The 19,221-nt window shown below is 44.8% G+C and overlaps 1 protein-coding gene across 1 annotated transcript in view; it reads left to right on the top strand.

Annotated features, from left to right (window-relative positions):
* Nucleotides 1-18,840, top strand: part of ANKEF1 (ankyrin repeat and EF-hand domain containing 1) — a 30,811-nt gene extending 11,971 nt beyond the window's left edge. Inside the window, exons 4-10 of the mRNA XM_083175646.1 lie at nucleotides 2,875-3,024; nucleotides 5,275-5,398; nucleotides 6,199-7,021; nucleotides 11,200-11,426; nucleotides 13,447-13,643; nucleotides 16,170-16,277; nucleotides 17,804-18,840. Of these exons, the coding sequence (XP_083031772.1) occupies nucleotides 2,875-3,024; nucleotides 5,275-5,398; nucleotides 6,199-7,021; nucleotides 11,200-11,426; nucleotides 13,447-13,643; nucleotides 16,170-16,277; nucleotides 17,804-17,953 (1,779 nt within the window). The 3' untranslated portion in view covers nucleotides 17,954-18,840. The remainder of the gene's footprint in view (nucleotides 1-2,874; nucleotides 3,025-5,274; nucleotides 5,399-6,198; nucleotides 7,022-11,199; nucleotides 11,427-13,446; nucleotides 13,644-16,169; nucleotides 16,278-17,803) is intronic.
* Nucleotides 18,841-19,221: the final 381 nt, after the last annotated feature.

Raw genomic sequence — 19,221 nt, 5'->3', positions numbered from 1 at the left:
CCGGAGCATGGTAATCCGCGGGTAGTGCCGCGCTGATAGGGTGTGATTATGAATAGGTAGTGTTAGGCTGTGATTGGGGATAAGTACTGTAGTGTTAGGGTAGGGTGTGATTAGGGATAGGTAGTGTTAGGCTGTGATTAGGTATAGGTAGAGTTAGGCTGCGATTATGGATAGGTAGGGTTAGGGTAGGGTGTGATTAGGTAGTGTTAGGGCTAGGCTGTGATTAGGGATAGGTAGTGTTAGGCTGTGATGAGGGATAGGTAGGGTTAGGCTGTGATGAGGGATAGGTAGGGTTAGGCTGTGATGAGGGATAGGTAGGGTTAGGCTGTGATTAGGGATAGGTAGTGTTAGGCTGTGATGAGGGATAGGTAGGGTTAGGCTGTGATGAGGGATAGGTAGGGTTAGGCTGTGATGAGGGATAGGTAGGGTTAGGCTGTGATGAGGGATAGGTAGGGTTAGGCTGTGATTAGGGATAGGTAGTGTTAGGCTGTGATGAGGGATAGGTAGGGTTAGGCTGTGATGAGGGATAGGTAGGGTTAGGCTGTGATGAGGGATAGGTAGGGTTAGGCTGTGATTAGGTATAGGTAGTGTTTGGCTGTGATTAGGGATAGGTAGGGTTAGGCTGTGATTAGGGATAGGTAGGGTTAGGCTTTGATTATGGATCAGTACAGTTAGTATGTGATTATGGATACGTAGTGTTAGGCTGTGATTATGGATAGGTAGGGTTAGGATGTGATTATGGATAGGTAGGGTTAGGTTGTGATTATGGATAGGTAGGGTTAGGATGTTATCATGGATAGGTAGTGTTAGGATGGGATTATGCATAGATAGGGTTAGGATGTGGTTATGGATAGGTAGGGTTAGGCTGTGATTAGGGATAGGTAGTGTTAGGCGGTGATTAGGGATAGGTAGGGTTAGGCTGTGATTAGGGATTGGTAGTGTTAAGCTGTGATTAGGGATAGGTAGGGTTAGGCTGTGATTAGGGATATGTAGGGTTAGGCTGTGTTTAGGGATAGGTAGTGTTAGGCTGTGATTAGGGATAGGTAGGGTTAGGCTGTGATTAGGGATAGGTAGGGTTAGGCTGTGATTAGGGCTAAGTAGGGTTAGGCTGTGGTTAGGGATAGGATGTGATTATGGATAGGTAGGGTTAGGATGTGATTATGGATAAGTTGGGTTAGGCTGTGATGAGGGATAGGTAGGGTTAGGATGTGATAATGGATAGGTAGTGTTAGGCTGTGATGAGGAATAGGTAGGGTTAGGCTGTGATTATGGATAGGTAGGGTTAGGATGTGATTATGGATAGGTAGGGTTAGGTTGTGATTATGGATAGGTAGGGTTAGGATGTGATTATGGATAGGTATGGTTAGGCTGTGATTATGGATAGGTAGGGTTAGGCTGTGATTAGTGATAGGTAGGGTTAGGATGTTATTATGGATAAGTAGGGTTAGGATGTGATTATGGCTATGTGGGGTTAGGATGTGACTATGGATAGGTAGGGTTAGGATGTGATTATGGCTACGTGGGGTTAGGATGTGACTATGGATAGGTAGGGTTAGGATGTGATTATGGATAAGTAGGGTTAGGATGTTATCATGGATAGGTAGGGTTAGGCTGTGATCAGGGATATGTAGGATTAGGATGTGATTATGGATAGGTAGGGTTAGGCTGTGATTATGGATAGGTAGGGTTAGGCTGTGATTATGGATAAGTAGGGTTAGGTTGTGATTATGGATAAGTAGGGTTAGGCTGTGATTATGGATAGGTAGTGTTAGGATGTGATTATGGATAGGTAGGGTTAGGCTGTGATTATGGATAGGTAGGGTTAGGATGTGATTATGGATAGGTAGGGTTAGGCTGTGATTATGGATAGGTAGGGTTAGGATGTGATTATGGATAGGTAGGGTTAGGATGTGATTATGGATAGGTAGGGTTAGGATGTGATTATGGATAAGTAGGGTTAGGCTGTGATTAGGGATATGTAGGGTTAGGCTCTGATTAGGGATAAGTAGGGTTAGGCTGTGATTAGGGATAGGTAGGGTTAGGCTGTGATTAGTGATAGGTAGGATTAGGATGTTATTATGAATAGGTAGGGTTAGGATGTGATTATGGATACGTAGTGTTAGGGTTAGGCTGTGATTAGGGATAAGTAGGGTTAGGATGTTATTATGAATAGGTAGGGTTAGGCTGTGATTAGGGATAGGTAGGGTTAGGCTGTGATTATGGATACGTAGTGTTAGGGTTAGGCTGTGATTAGGGATAAGTAGGGTTAGGATGTTATTATGAATAGGTAGGGTTAGGCTGTGATTAGGGATAGGTAGTGTTAGGGTTAGGCTGTGATTAGGCATAGTTAGGATTACATTTGGATTAAAGATATGTGGGGTTAGGCTGTGATTAGGGTTAGGATAAATCATACTCTCTTTCAGAATGGACAGCCGCATGTTCGCTATGCTGGCTGACAACATTGACATTGCAGGTAGTTTGAACGTCGACATATGACACATTGACCTCTTGTCCATCTTGACATTCAGAACATTTTGCTGTCATTCTGAATGCTCATTTGCGCATCGTGATCCTATCGGTACCGAAATGAGTCTGTAAACCACTTGATTTCGATTAGATTTTGCCTATACAGTGTAAGCAAAATCAAATAGAAAGCTAGTCAGTATCGAACAGTGTGTATGGGGCATTAATAAGATTTTCAAACCAATCCTGACAGAATACGTGGTTCTTCTTACTTTTTAAAGATAGCATTTATAACCTGTCCTTTGACTAATTACTAATGAAAATATTAAATCAAAACACGCATTGTTGTATAAGCAGTAGTACAGGTGTATGTGTTGTAGAACCATTGTACCGACTCATTGTTCCTTTTAGTTAACGAGTCGCACGGCGCTGATGGAAGCAGCAAGAGAAGGCGCCTTAGATGTCGTCCGGAGTATTTTGGAGAAAGGAGGAGATGTCAATGCTTTTGACAAACAAAGATATCACTCTGTCCATTTTGCTGCTAAAGGTGGCTTTTTGGAGGTAGGTTTTCTATGTCCACTTTCTGTTACTGTTCTGATTCCTGGATCTGTAGCTGGAAGTCACGTTTTTACATAATTTGTACTAGGGTGGCCAATCTCGGGATCGGCAGAATCTCGGGATTTAGCCCCAAAATGTCCGGGATTTCGCTATCTATTGCCGGACAGCGTCTGAGTACCCACTCAGACGCTGCCCGGCTGTTCCTGACCCGGCGTGTGGCCGGGAGAGGTCAGGCGGTCGAGTGAGCTCCGGCTTCACTGGGTGCCGTGGCAGCGATTCTGGCCTCTGACTTCTGACACTGGAGAGGTCAGGCGGTGAGTGGGTTCCAGCGCCGGAGATGCAGCTCTGTGGCCTGCGCAGCGTGACCTATGGGTCACACTGTGCAGGCCTCAGTACTGCACCTCCGGTGCCGAAACCCGTTTGCGGCGCTTGACCTCACTCGCGTACACAGCAATCCCCTCCATCCAGGGTCACAGCCGCTGCCTGCCCCGCTCCACGGCAGTATGTCTCCACTAAAGTAAGGGGGACAAGGGCGGTTTTCTTTTGGGGATGCCAATCCCGGGAATCCCGGGATTGAGCATTTTTCAATCCTGATTCCCGGGATTGAAAAAATGCCCCGGGATTGGCATCCCTAATTTGTACCATTGGTATACTATACCAAGTTTACCAATCCCAGCCTGTGACGCGGTATAGTGTTGAGGATAACACCAACCAAAAATAATTTTCCTACTTAAAACTAATCTGCACTATAAATTAATAGGACTTCTACCTGAAAACAAATATACAAAGGAAACATACAGTATACTCCAACCTGAGCCATATTCTGCAGATTATTTATATTCCATGCGCAGCATATTCCCTGATAAGTGCCAGTTATTGGTGAGGAGTGGACGGAGGAGTGTGTATAAGGTCATAAACCAAACTACACCAACATACATCTCTTATCTCCATGTGAGTACTTACTTATAGATATAGAGGCTGGTCCTGCCCCTTACACTATTCACCACACGCAGTGTCCTGTGGTAGGCTGGGGGCAGTTGTGAGTCTCCCCTGTCACACACTGCTCTGCTGTGCACAGCATCTATTCAGGAAGACAGTTGGGCTGGGGGCAGTAGCTCACAGAGCATTGACCATGCTCCCATAGCAGAGGAAATGGGGGCGTGGTCTCATGGGAGTACACCTATCATAGGTCATGCCCCCCGGCTGCAAGGCCACGACCCCAAAGTTTTGATTTTTCCCAGCTTTATTACTCACCTTTAGGCAGTGCTGTTCTGGCATGCTGAAGTTTTTCCTCTGACTTCTGCAGAGTGTGAGACCTCTGTCAGCCCGTCAGTATCTGTGTGTGTATTTGAGTGTGACTCCTCTGCCATGTGCCTATCGCGTGTGTAACCCTGTGACCACATTCAGTGTGTTAGTCTGGGTGGAAGCCTGTGCAGCTGCCAGTGGGTATCGGTCATTGTGTCGACCGTCCAACCATCAACATTAGCCATGCTGACCTATTTCAGATGTCGACCAGTGCTTGTCGACCTTAATAAGGTCAACCTAATGGCCGTATTCCCATCCAGCCAAAGCCAGTCCGGGGAATGTGGCCGGAGCAGCCAAATGAACCGGTTTTTTTCTGTCACACCTTCTTAGCGCTCCCACTAAATGGACAGTTACCATCCCCAGGCACCTACTTCCTCTCAATCACTTTGCAAATGGCTAGCGAAGGAAAAACGTAGCAGGATTTCTTCACTAGCAGACATTACGGGCCATATCCATGTGTGTCGTATCGATCATTGGCTGCTGCGCGAATTTGCACAGCAGTGATCAGGTCTGAATCGGGCCCTTTGTCCGCTTAGAACCCTGCAACCAATATTTTAAAATTGGATACTGCAGGTGTCGGGAACACACCCACGGTTTCCAAAATTGTCCGCAAGGTTTGCATCATTTCCTTAGGTCAAAACCTTGCGGCCAATTATATGCCTGTGAATGAGGCCTATTGTCACTAAGCGTGGTGCCTGACAGGAGCGCGGACACGTGAAATAGTGGCTACACTTGTGCATGGATTTGGAATCTTTCCTAAATGTAATTTTGCTGCAGACGTTCTAGCAATTCTAGCAATATAGAGGAAAATCAGACTTTTTTTAAAATTTATACTGTAGGGAGAGAAATAAAAAGACAACAACAATTGTTCAGAGAAGTTCAGCAAATCCTTTTTGATGTATTGTCCTCTTCATTGCATTCAGTGATATTACTCCCTCTGCATTATAGATCCTAATGGTGCTATCTGCATATAAAGCGGACATGGGGATTATTTCTATGGATGGAAACACAGCCCTTCACCATGCTGCTAGCGGTGGGTTTGCTGATTGCTGCAAGTTCCTTGGACAAAGAGGTAGGTGGCATAATACCAGTGGGGTATTTATAATGGGTGCAATCAGTGGCGTAACAACAAACTTTGCGCCCTCCGCCAGAAAATTTCAGCGCCCCCCCTCCAGTAAAGTTAAGCCACAGCGGCGGCATGCGCAAGGATTAGGTAGGTCGTGGCAGTGGTGCCTCCCTGCCACCGTGGGGTCTGAGGCGCTATTGTTACGCCACTTGTTGCAATGTACACAGTGCGCACAGGCCCCTGAGTCCTGGGGCAGGGGGGGGGGGCACATTTAACACACACTGTACTAGTTTTTTAAAACTTACCCTCCGGGGTCCCGCCATGAAGGCAGCAGCGCTGCTGGAATAGCCCCAAACAATGGTCGTGGTGCTCTGGTGCTCAAACTCTGTTGCACTGTGGAAGGGGTGCTGCAGCCGGGAGAGAGGAGGGGGCCTGAATGGAGCCTCCTCCTCTCTTAAAGCGCCTCTGCATAATACAGTCTAGACTTACTCAGCGCTGTGAAGACCATGGGGAGAAGAAGACTGCTGATGTTAGCCGCCCTCCCTCCCAACGGCCGAGGAACGCCTGCGAATAGCCCTGGGTGCAGATCTGAATCCGGCCCTTTGTCCGGTTTAACGTGCACCAGATCAAACCTGACGTCATCACATGTGGGAGCGCACACACTGAGCGATTGACGATATGCCAGTCTGATCTGTCCGATCAGGTGGCATATCTGTACCCAACTTTAGAAACTAGACGTCAATTACATGTTTGCTGCTCTCTGTAATGCCATCATCCATCTAAATGAATTACTGTATTTGTATCAGGTTGCAATCCTACTTGGAAAAATACAAAAACTCTGACACCCAAGGCAGTTGCAAAGGAGGGTGGTTTCAAAGCTGCAATGAAGGAATTGGGGAAAGCGATGCGTCTTTTTAAAAAATATTCTAAGCCAGGAGTGACAAATCCCAACCCATCGTGGTGCATAACGTTACATGATTGGTCATTTGAGCACCAAGTGGATCTTCGAAAATCTTTCGCTCTGTTGGATAACGGAGAGGGAACTGTCACAAAAGATGACTTTGTATCGGTCCTCACAGAGAAAGGGGCCCCGGTGTCTGAAGAGGACATTAAAACTATTATTAGTCGTCATGAGATTGGCAGAGGAGGTCACATTAATACCGAAGAGTTTTTGAAAGGATCTAAGTACCTACAAAAAGCATTTTTGCTCTCTTCTTATGGTCCAAAAAAGAAAAAAGGTAAAAAAGGTAAGAAGGGGAAAAAAGGAAAGGGTACTCTACCCATGCCAATATGTATGATGCCAACTGACCTGATTTCACATCGGGAAGATACCGGGCTTCCCAATTTTATGATCAAGACTTTTCATAATGTTACCGATGTCAATCGATTTGACTGTGACCACCCACCGCTAAATCCCGTCATAGATGACACCGGATGGTACGTTGATGAATTGGAAAAGGTGTACACGCATATAAATATTGCCACCAAAGCTGGAGACCTGGAGTCCTTGAAGAGGGCTTTTGAAGAAGGAGTCCCTGTGGATGTGATGGACACTTTTTATAAAACACCCTTGATTTCTGCATGCGCGCACAGAAAAATGGACGTTGTGAAATTTCTTCTAGATAAAGGGTAAGCTTATTTTTTTTATGTTTCCGTTTTTGAACTTGCCAATGGCATTGTGCAGGACATGAATTGATTAGAAACTAAACTAGGGAAAGTCATCCACATTTTCCAACCTTCATGGGTAAAAGTGTTGCAGTATATACTTTTGTTTTGTCCAAGTATCAACAAATATTGAAGAATGCGGGAAGATAACAGCTGGAGCCGTTCTCATGCGAGCGGCTACCGACACGCCATTCAGCACAACTCAGCGTGCGCGTGTGTAAGACGCTCCGGCACCACATTCGCAGGAATGGATGCACGAGCATGTGAGATGCTTACGTGTCCCTGTGAACTATGTGCCGAGTCAGGTTGCCTTGGCGCGACCGTTAAGTGTGGGGACATCTGTACAACACAGCACAACATAACATATATAACATGGATAATTACCAACAAGATTATATATTCCTGTACCTTATCAAAAAGATGCAGATTACAACTGTAACAATTTAATACCACGTAATGTCCCTCCAGTGTACTCACATGAGTAACACCAAAGGGTATATTTACTAAAGTGCAGGTTTTTAGAAGTTTAGATGTTGCCCATAGCAACCAATCATATTCTACTTATCATTTATCTAACACTTCTAGAAGGTCAGAAAAGGAAGAGGTAACGTCAGTCAGGGCGTCAAGTCTGTGGGCCCACCAATGTCTTAAATCACCAGCCCACTGGGTCGATGCTCATAGAAAAAAGGAAACAATAAAAGGAGAACAATTGTCACTTGGATAGGTATCCGTAAATGAAGATTATATCAACAATGGGATACCAAGAACGTACCCTCACTCACAATGTGATGGAAGTGGGGACACATGTAAAGGTTTCTTTATAGGGTCACCTCTTGTGGGGGAAGGGATCCACTTCAGAATCCTATTAGGGGTCCCCTCTTAACATATAAAAAGGGTGCCCTAACTACCATAGATGAGGATAGCAAATGTAGCGTACTAACAATATTGAGAGCCGAGACTTTCATATAAAGGTATCTTTGGCCAATATAACAATTGGGTGACTTTTAGTCCGTTTCCGTAAAACTCAATAGTATTGAAAACAGAAACAAAGGTGTTTTACTTATAAGTTTCAAGAACTTTATTTAAAACAAATAAGGGGTTGCATGAACAGCCTGTAGTGCAAAACATGTGATCAAAATGGGTACCTGAGGTTGCGGTGTATGGCCATAAGCTGCTGGCCCCGGTATCCACTAGAGAACACTTCTGTTTTGTGATTTTTTTCATGATGCACTGGGTACAGGTATACCTGGAGTGGGCATATAAATCTTTCTTGTTTAATTCCTTTCTTGTTTTCTTTTTTCTTCTTTCTTTCTATTTTTCTTTCTTGTATTCTGTTGCTTTTTTGTTTCTTTTCTCTTGCTTTCTCTTTCTTTGCGGGTCATTTATTAGTGATTGCATCCTGGGCACTAATATCATGCCCAGATCACGTTGCATAATGCAATCATATCGGGTGAATGTATCACATGACACTCGCAGGGACAAAGTCTCTATGCATGCACAGTCATTGCAACTGCCATGCACATTTCCAGTAAAATGTTCCTGGGGAACCCTGCTAAAACGACAGTATACCCCATGATCTGTAGCCCATAGGCTACAATGGGTGGCTGCAATCTGCAGGTTGCAGTAGCAGTAAGGGCCAATATCGGGAATGCTTTGCATTCCCAATATTGGTAGATCGGCAGTACCACATCCCCCATATGGACCTATGGGGGATACAGCTGCCAGAGATCGCAGCAGGTATCTGAGTTACCTGTTGCAATGCTCTTCATACATTTGGGGGATACCTAACATTTTCAGCTAACCAAAAAATGGTTGTTTTGGGGACAGCCAGAAATATTGTTTGATATTTCTTTTTCTTTATTCTTTAGCTTTCTTTCCTTCTTTTTTATTTTTCTTTCCATCTTTATTTTCGTTTTTTTAATTTATTTCTTTTTCTTTTGCTTTCTTAGTTTTTCTCTTTTGCTGTTTCTTTCTTATTTGTTTTCTTTTTTCTTGCTCCCTTATTTTTTTCTTTCTCTTTGTTTCTTTTTGTTAATTGATTTTTTTATTTCTCTCTCTCTCTCTCTCTCTCTCTCTCTCTCTCTCTCTCTCTTTGGGGCCCATTTAACACCTGGATTACATATTGGGTGAATGTATCACCTAGCACCCAATGGGACAAATGCTCCGAAGGAGCCCATCCTTTGAAGGCCACTGAGACTTCTGCATATGCGCGGTCATTGCAACAGCCATGCACAGGGGCCATTTCTGGTGGAGGGTTCCTGGAAAGCCCTGCCTGGACTACATCTAACAATCTCTGGCCCATAGGCGGGGACCCATATCAGAAATACTTTGCATTCCCGATATTAGTAAATGAGCCAGTATTGCATCCCTCATAGCAACCTATGGGGTTGTGGCTGCCAGCGGGAGAGATACCTGCTGCAAACCCCTTCCTCTTACATTGGGGGATACACTGTTTTCTCTGTTGTAAAATAAATAAAAAGAATAATCACTAAAATGTACTTAAAATGCAATATAATCCCCTTGAGGTGTGAGTTTATCTGGGGCAGGACTACCAGGGCAGGTTTGTCCTGCTCCAGAAAAGCCCACCAGAGAACTTAGGGGCAGCCCCCACCCCACCCTCTGTCGCTCACCGCCAGCCAGTCCCGACTTCCCACCCAGATTGCCAGGGTTTCCCTTCCACAGCTACCGCTGCCATTCACAGCAGTGACTGCTGCGGCTGACCCGTACCACAGGACCGAGGAGCAGCATGTGTGTTTACACATGCTGCTCCTCTGTGTAACTGAAGGGGAATCCCACTGATGTAAGTCATTGGAAAGCCCCTCAGCCAATCAGGTGCGAGCTCCATGCATCTCATACCCTATTATGGATCATAGATGTGTTTGAATGGAGCTAATTGGAACAATATGTTACCAATTCACATTGAATTTAATCCTGAAAGAATTATACAAGAGGTTAATTAAAAATAAGAAAACAATACTGTCTAAATGTAGATCCGATACAATAGGACAAAAAGCACTATCGTAGAACTCATTACATACTTGAAGCCATAGGTGCCGATTCTGGGGGTGCTTGAGGGCCCGAGCACCCACGGAAATTGATGAGCACCCACCCGCTCAGCAGCGGCCCACCCGCCCGTGTCCCACTGCACTCCCCCTCCCTCGTTGCTGGCACAGGTACTGTGGGGGCATTTATGTATTTGGTACTGTGGGAGCATTTATGTATTTGGCACTGTGGGGGCATTTATGTATTTGGCACTGTGGGGGCATTTATGTATTTGGCACTGTGGGGGCATTTATGTATTTGGCACTGTTGCCATAAATGGAATATTGGAGACAACTGTGCTGCGTAATGGCAATCAGTATTATGTTGTGGCCACACCCCTTTCCCATGAAGCCACTCCCCTATATTTTTGGCTTGAGCACCCACCAGCAAAAACATAAATCGGCACCTATGTTTAAAGCAATCGGTGGGTACATGTGGTCTATGGGGTATATTTTGCTCATTTGGATCCCTCTCCAGTTATTACAGCTTGGGTACAGAACCTCTGTGCCTGGTTAGAAAATGTTAATAAACAGCCCCGATAAATATATTTAATTTTGAAGCAATACGCAGTCATCGCTAATTATAATTACGGTAGTAAAAATGCCTGAATTTTGTGGTTCCAAACCAAACCAAAACCATATTTATTTATTTATTTATTTATTAACAGTTTCTTATATAGCGCACACATATTCCGCAGCACTTTACAGAGAGAATATTTGACCATTCACATCAGTCCCTGCCCCAGTGGAGCTTACAATCTATAAATCCACCATGGATCCGATGGGAACCGAGCATTGGTCTTCCCGATTTAAAATCCAAATTTTGGGATTTGGATCATAAAAATGACATGATTGAAATTTTTTATCAGTAAATAGAATTTAATTTGCCCGATTTTAAAACAATGGGAATCCCAATCAAAACGCATGAGGGTGGTTTTGTCAAAACCAATACACAAACACAGGGGTCCACACACGTCTATTTCAGCCAATGTCATCTTTTTCATAGATACTGTACCCCCACATGTACAGTGCTGCATACAGTATGTGTGGCTTGATTCATGCACTGAAATACTCTCTGATATCATGTGATTTTGTTCCCAGGGCTGACATCAATGTCAGGGATAATTTCATGTGGACTCCTCTGCATCATGCCTGCCACGCGGGGGAGAGAGATATCGCTGAACTGCTGCTTAAACATGGAGCCAAGATAGATGCAGTGGCCCTCAGCGGATCCACGCCACTGATGAGAGCTGTAGAGAGCGGAAGCTTGGACTGTGCTCACTTCTTAATACAATCAGGAGCAAAAGTGCAAATTGTGAACAAGAAAGGTAAATTGCAGAACAAAGCTTGTCTAATGGTATTACTGAGCATTGGATACTAATAATGAGAATTTGTGTGTTTAGGGTGACATTTAGGGGCTGGGCCGCCGCTGTTCCCCCTTGCTTGGCCGCGCTAGCGCAGCGGTCAGCGGCCGTGCCGTCCGTCTGACTCCTGCCCAAACTAAAGATGGCCGCAGCCGGCTATGACATAATTAATGCTGGCCGGCTGTGTGAGCACTGTACGCTTCCGTTGCTCCGGACCCCTTGCTGGCTGCACATGTAATCTCCTCTGCCGGCCTGGCAGGCATTAAACCCCCCACCCCCCCAGGCTGGATATGATTCCCAACCCGTCCCTGGATTACGACTGTCGGAATGTTCCGACAGTCAGAATCCTGTCCTGTTTTCGCTCTGCTCAACAGATAAGGGACACTGCCGGCTGCGGGAGGGATGCAGGAATGTCCCCATTTTATATGATGTGTTGTATGTTTGTTTTATTCATTCCTATGAGTTAGGATTAAATAGATAATTTTCTTTGATCATATATTGCATTTCTTGGACTGATTGCCTGAATTGTTGAAACAGTGCAGGGGCAAACTCAGGATTTTCAGAAGGGGGTTTCCAGAGAGGGGCGGAGCAAAGCACAGAGATGGACACTTAGGTGAACCCAGTATATGCTGGGTCAGTTAAAGTATTATAGATAGACCAAATGTATATAAATAATAATTATTATATATATATATATATATATATATATACACTTAACAGCAGTGTAGACCCCTGGGCATAGCAATGTATTGGGGCCCCTGCCTATCCTCCAGTGGTAGGGGTGGGGGGTGCTATGAGCAGAAGCTTTGATGTCCCACGGGTGGTAGGGGTATTATATCAACCGCTCAGCATGTAGGACTCAGTAATTTCCACTAATTACCCCTTTACTGCACAGATGGTGGGAGATGAGGTGGGAGAAGGGGGCATTGGGCTGAATGAAGGGGCCCTGATACATAACTTCCAGGGTGGTAGAGGATGTTTAATACACAGAGGAGGAGTGTATAGTGGAGTGGGCTTATTATTCATAATTTTCTGGTGGGAGGACAGCTTGCTTGACTGCAGATATCTCCAGTTCCTGGAACTAGATTTCTTAGCTTTTAATGGAATTAAAGAATCCCACCTACCAAATGGTATTGGGGACTAGGGGATCAGAGTTCAGGAGGCAGAGCAATCTGCCAACGAGCATATAAAACTACATACCAGGTTTGTTGAGCTGGAGCAGTAACCAGCTGCTGGAAGGCTGATATCTCTGGTTCTGGGAACAGTAGAGACAAGCTACTAGTGTCCATCAGAGAGGGAGAGTCCCAGCTTTTGGAATATACTCTCAGAAAAACTCTAAGTCAGACAGAAACTGAAATATCTGACTGGGGAGAGCAATTAACAGGCTTGGATGGGGACCACTGCTTTGAAGTCAGATATCTCTGGTTCCCCAGGGCCGATTTTTAAAATTCTTGTACCCATGGAAAGAGGGGACCCTCAGCTTTCAGACTAAGACACTTAGATTCCTGGGGGGGTTTCTGGGTACTCAGAAACCCCCCCTGCATGCGCTACTGCAATGGAATTAGTATATAATGAATGCAACTGGGAAACAGTGACCCCCTACCGAATATAATATATCAGTAGACCTGTGTCATATTTAAGGTCTATAGAGAGATCTCAATTTCCAGTGCAGCTTTCTTTCTTTAAACCCCTTAGTACTTTATTAAGCTGGTAGTGGTCAGGATTGCACATACTGTACATTTATTCGGTGTCTATGTTGACCTATGTTGACATAGACACACCAAAAAATTTAAAAGATGTCTAATTTTTGACCTGTAGTCATTTTAATCATTTTGATCATTTCGGCATTTTAAATGTCGGCATTTCGAACCTGTCGGGATTTTGACCTTGTCGGGATTTTGATCACTGTGATTTTAACTGTCAGGGAATCTTACTGAACCCTCGGGAACTATCATTTCTACTTTTTTGGTCTATTCAATTTTAGGAGAAAATGTTCTTGATGTTGCAAAAGCATACGCCGACAGCAGGCTGATTGACATGATTCAAGCAAAGATGGACAGCTTGCCAAAACCAAAAGAGAAGAAGGGCAGCAAGCGAAAAGGCAAAATGGAAGGAAAACAGGGAGCGGTATCTAGGCCTCAGACTTCGTCAGCCCCAGAACCTAAGCCTGTACTGCAAGAGGTGAAGTAACTTTAAATTGTAATTCAAATATTTTGTCTTGTTTTTGACAACCCCTCCCCTTTATGAGGCTGGGCCCAGTGGCGTCACTATGGGAGTGTGGGCACCAAAATGTGCGATAAAAAAAAAGTGCCTGGTACTTTATCACCGGCCAATGGGCTCCTGACTGTTAAGTTATAGACTGGGTTTAAAAAGGGCCAGTTAGAAGCTGATTGGCTGGTGATAAAGTGCCATTTGTATGAGTAAATACAAATTTGTATGAGTAAATACAAATTTGTATGAGTAAATACAAATTTTTATGTATTTGTATGAGTAAATACAAATTTTTTAGGCATATTCATATTTTTGGCATTTATATGCCAAATATACACCAATTTGTAATCGTATTGATGGCACATTCATATTTGTATTTACAAATACAAATGTACAGATGGGGCAGGTCCCATCCTGGCTGGCGGATCGCCAGAACGTCCGCCCTGGCGACCCGCCAGCAGCCGCGCCAGCGAATACACTGAGACGCGCGTGCGTCTCACGCGCACGCGCGTCTCAGTCTCCGTCGCCAGCGCGACGGAAACCCTGTCCGTCTCCGCCTCCAGGGAGATGGACAGGGTTAGGGGGGGTTAGGGGGGGATGCGGGCAGGCGGCGGGGACCCCGGGTTACCGCCGGCAAGCCGGCGGGGACCCGGGGGAACGGATGGAAGCGCCGTCGGAAGGGGACGCGCGCTCCTCTCGTGCGCGCGCGTCCCCTTCTCACCATCGCCATGGCGCTGGCGGGGGATGGCGGCTGGCGACGCCAGCGCCATCCCCTGCCAAGATGGGACCTGCCCCATCTGTATATGCCATCGGGATACGGCCGCTAATTGCCGGTAAAACACGCCTGGCTTCAGTGTAAAAAAAATGTGCCCCCCCCCCCCCATGGCCGTAACCAGCCCGAGGCTCAAAGAGCTCGTCCTGGTTTTAAAAAATCAGGGAACAAACCAAGTCGGGGTTCTCTGTATTTTTTTAAAACCAGCACCAGGCCCAAGGGCCGGTCCTGATTCCCAAAATACAGGGTGGACAAAATGAGTAGGGGTCCCCCGTATTTTAAGAACCAGCACAAGATTTTAAGAACCCGGCCAAAGCATTAACCCCCTAACCAGTCAGCCTGGGCAGGTGTCCTGGGGGGAATGGGGACCCCCCAATGAAAGGGTCCCCCCCTTCAGAATTTACCTACCTAGGCTGAAGCCTGGGGCTGTCACTGGTACCCCTGGGCTGTGGGTACCGGGCTGATTGTGGTGTAAAAAATAGAATAAACTATTGTATATTGCTGTGGAACTATGAGTCCCAGCAAGCCTCCCCTGCATGCAGGGACTTGAAGAACCACAAGTCTCAGCATGTGGTACATTAAAGGGCCTGCTGGAACTTGTAGTTCCACAGCAATACAAATAGTTAAATAAACACACACACACCAGAATAATAAAAAATTATTACATACAGAGCCCTTTCACACAGATACTTACCTATCTTGAGCCCGTAGATAGGTGTCATCCATCCATCCATCCGGTCCTAAAGAAATCCATAGAGTACCTGTGGAAGGAAATTATACTCACAAGGCTCCTCCGGGATAGATTGGTCCTCTTGGTTCCATGTAGGCATCCACGGGTCTTAACAAAACGCTAAACCCGACACACATGCACTAACAATGACTTTGTTTACATCGTGCGGCTCCTCCTCCTGAATGCCGTTGTTGGCTGCCTAGCGGCTCCTGATTGCTAAAAAAATAAGAAAAACAATCATTTATTAATGAAAAAAATCTTTAAAAACATAAAAAGCAAGAAGATTAATATAAATCTCTTCACAGTGATTCACTTTTACCAGTAACGTGATGTCTAAATGGCCATGGTGATTTTGATGATAAAGTTCTCTTACATTTGTTCCAAATATGTACATCAACCAATCCAGCATTTACACATGCAATATTGCAATGTACTGTTATAATTTCCAATGTGGTATAATATGAAAAGGAGGTACTATATGGTAGCATAATATTAGCGGGGGAGAGAGTTAGATTTGGGTGGGGTTTGTACTTCAAACTATACTTCAGTGTAAAAATAAAGCAGCCAGTATTTACTCTGCAAAGAAACAAAATAACATCCAAATCTAATTATCTCTCCAAGTTACATCTGCCCTCTCTGCAGTGCACATGGTTTTGTCCGTTAGAAAGAGAATTTGCTTTTGCAAGTGAACCAGAATCAGGCCCAATGTGTACTGGCAGCACTACAATGTGGCATAATGTGAATTAGGGCATGGCTATGGGGCATGGTATTAATTAAGGCACTACTACTGTTCAGAAATAGAAACTAGGGAACTATTAGGGGGCATAAAATCAACAACTGTTGCAGAGAGGTGTCTCTCTAGAAGCATTGGGCCTATCAAGTTATGGCCATGCCCCTAAGCTATAGTATCTAACTGCACATACTTCTAAACAATGATTAGCAATGTGATAGCAACATATAACATCTAATGTTTGTTTTTACTTCCACTTGGCAGTTATCAGTTCCTCCGATCCACAAGATGAAGAGCAACCTTGTGCAAATAAACAATCTCATCGAGATCGGTGAAACAAAGAAAGTGGACATAACATTTATCCCTAAAACAGTAAGAAACATAAAATTGCTTTATAAATTTGCCAAAAAGTAGTGTCAGTGGCGTAAGTTCATCCAAGTTGCCCGGAGGCAAGATAAGTACTGGTGACCCCCCCCCCCCCCCCCCCAAATAACTCAATCAGTAAGGTGTCTATCTCCAGTAAGGTCATGGAATCTAATACAGGGTGTGATACTTGCAAAAATGATGTTAGAAGGGGGATTCAGCCACATTAGCAATAACAACTGCTTTCAATGAACTGATTCAAACTTGATGGGGAGGAGAGGTGCCCCCTTGGAAACAGGAGCCCGGCGGCAGATGACTCCATTGCATCCCAGAGTTCTGCCTCTGAGTGGTGTTAGAGTTGCACTCAAAATGTTTACAATTACTATCATACCATCAACCTACAGAGATTAACTCATGATCTCTGTTATCATTGTGCTTAGACTACGACAATGCCCTCTACCTGGGTCTTCCAGCAAATGAATGGCACAGCTTGCAACTGGTACAAAATGCAACTGCCAGGCTGTTAACTAACCAGCCCCATTCTAGCCACATAACACCCATTCTCTACTCCCTTCTCTAGCTGCTAGTAAGATGACGTATCTGTTGGCTTACTGCCTTTCAAAGCCCTACATGACCAGGGTCCAACGTACAGTACGTTTACCTGAAGCAGCTTCTTATGCCTTACTGCCAGTATACTTACTCAAATGTGTAGATCAGGCATGTCCAAACTATCGCCCTCCAGCCATTGTGAAACTATAAGTCCCATCATGCCTTTCCACAGTCTTGCTATTAGGGAATGCTAAAACTATGGCAAGGCATGCTGGGATATGTAGTTTCACATAAGCTGGAGGACCACAGATTGGACATGCCTGGTGTAGATGAAGGCATATTATCAATACCTAGGATCTCCCTAAATTCATTTGGGGTTTAACTTTTAGCTTTGTTGGTGCAAATCTATTGAATTCGCTGCCGCACCCCGTTCGAGAGGCCCCCACTTTGAATGCTTCAAAAATAGACTGAAGACTTTCCTGTTTTACCCCAAAATTCCAATAATGTCTTGTTAGTTCCTAAAATAAAATACAACCAAATTATTGTTCTCTTTTATGTTTAGATTATTTTGTTGTTTTATTTAATGCAACAGTACAGCACTTTGGGGGGGGGGGGGGGTATTCAATCCGAGATTGCGACTGTTGGAACTCCCGACAGTCGGAATCCTGGGCTGTTTTCTTTTGATCCGACACTAACTCGACAGCCGGAACGCTATGTTTTGACTGTCAGAAAGTCCATAAATTGTCGGAATTGTCCAAGGGTTGTCGGAAAACAGACGTGAATTCAATAATCTGCGGCCATTTCTGACAAAACAGATCCGACTTTAAAAAAAAAAGTCGGATCTGGCAACCTTCAATGCTGTTGTTGACGGCAGCATTGAACGGGTGAGTGACAATACCCATTAAGTCCTATTGGGAGAAAGTGCTATAGAAATATTATTAATATTATTATCTCCTAATCATTGGATGCATTTTCTGTCTTCCTAGATTTGGGTGTCTGAGCCCACGACAGCCGGCCTAATAAGAAAGAGAGAACAGCTGCGGGAACGTTATACGTATAAGGTGGATTTTGAAAATTACCAAATGCCATTCAACAGAAATCTAACGGAGAAAACCTCGGCACTTACAGCACAGTGACCCTTCTCTGTTCATTTATATAGTGCTGTTTGTGGGCAAGAATAAAACAAAGCGTGATATAAAAGATGGAAACATTTATCAGTAGCAATAATAATAATATCAGCTCAGCAGCACGAATACAATATTTTAAAGGGCAAATCCCTTTGGTGCATCATTTTAGGGCAAATCCATAACTTTTGTTATACTTGGCAATGTCAAATATTTTGGCTATTTATAACTAAAAAATGTAAATGTTAATACAGCAAATTAAACCGGGTCTGAAAGTGCAGGCCATTGTTTCTGATGACCACATAACCCCTTCTCAGGGGCGTAACTAGACATCCATAGGCCCCATAGCAAAATTTTTGTATGTACCAACTAATGGTTGCAAATATATAGAGCACATGTAACTTACACATGAAAGGTGGGGCCCACTAAGCTCTGGGCCCCATAGCAGCTGTACCACTTGCACCTATGGTAGTTACGCCCTTGCCCTATGTCCTGAAGTGTGGAGGCAGCATCCTGGTTTTCTGAATGCTGATGGCTCTATTCAATTGCAGGGATTGAGGAGCCTAAAGGGGCCTAGACATGGGGAGATTCTGCGGAGCGATCTGAGCAATGTAGAACTCTCAGCACACAGCACTGCACAGCAATGTGCCTGCGCTGTGTGCTGAGCGATCTGTCAGGGCCAGTGTTCTCCGGTGAGAAAACTGACCCTGACCGGCGATTGAGTAGATTTATCCAGGATGCTGTATGTTAATCGCCGAGCAATAGATGCATCGCTGTGACCCCTACACACGGAGCAATGTAGGGGGGCATTTTGTATGTTATCTAGTGAGATCGCTTAGAAAATGCCCTTAAATCGCCCCATGTGTAGGCTCTACACCTGACTCCAGTGACCTCCCGACTGTGAGTAGCCCTGTCTGGGTTCCACATCTGGTTTCCCTGTCCAGGAAAGAGAGGACCGGGGGGATGGGGGGGGGGGGGTGTGCGCTGCATTGACCTAGTAGTAGTAGTAGTACGTTTATTTATAAGGCACCGCAAAGTGTCCGCAGCGCCGTACATAGCAAACAAAAAACAAATGACAGGGTAACGTACAGGGTGTGTTGAAAAATACAGTATAAATAGGGATATAGCTGGTAGAAATAAAATCAGCATCAGTTCAGAAGTAGTTGTCAAAATTGTCGAGGAGACTGAAGATGAAGTAGAGGAAGGGAAGAACAGGACAGGAGCACAGGTGAGGTAATGAGGTAGGGTGAGTACGTGAGGCAGGAGGACCCTACTCATAA

Source organism: Crinia signifera, chromosome 3 (genome assembly GCF_055691185.1).
Source record: "Crinia signifera chromosome 3, ASM5569118v1, whole genome shotgun sequence".
NCBI classification, from domain to species: domain Eukaryota; kingdom Metazoa; phylum Chordata; class Amphibia; order Anura; family Myobatrachidae; genus Crinia; species Crinia signifera.
Note: the sequence above shows the minus strand (reverse complement) of the source record. Positions and strands in the feature narration are given on the sequence as shown.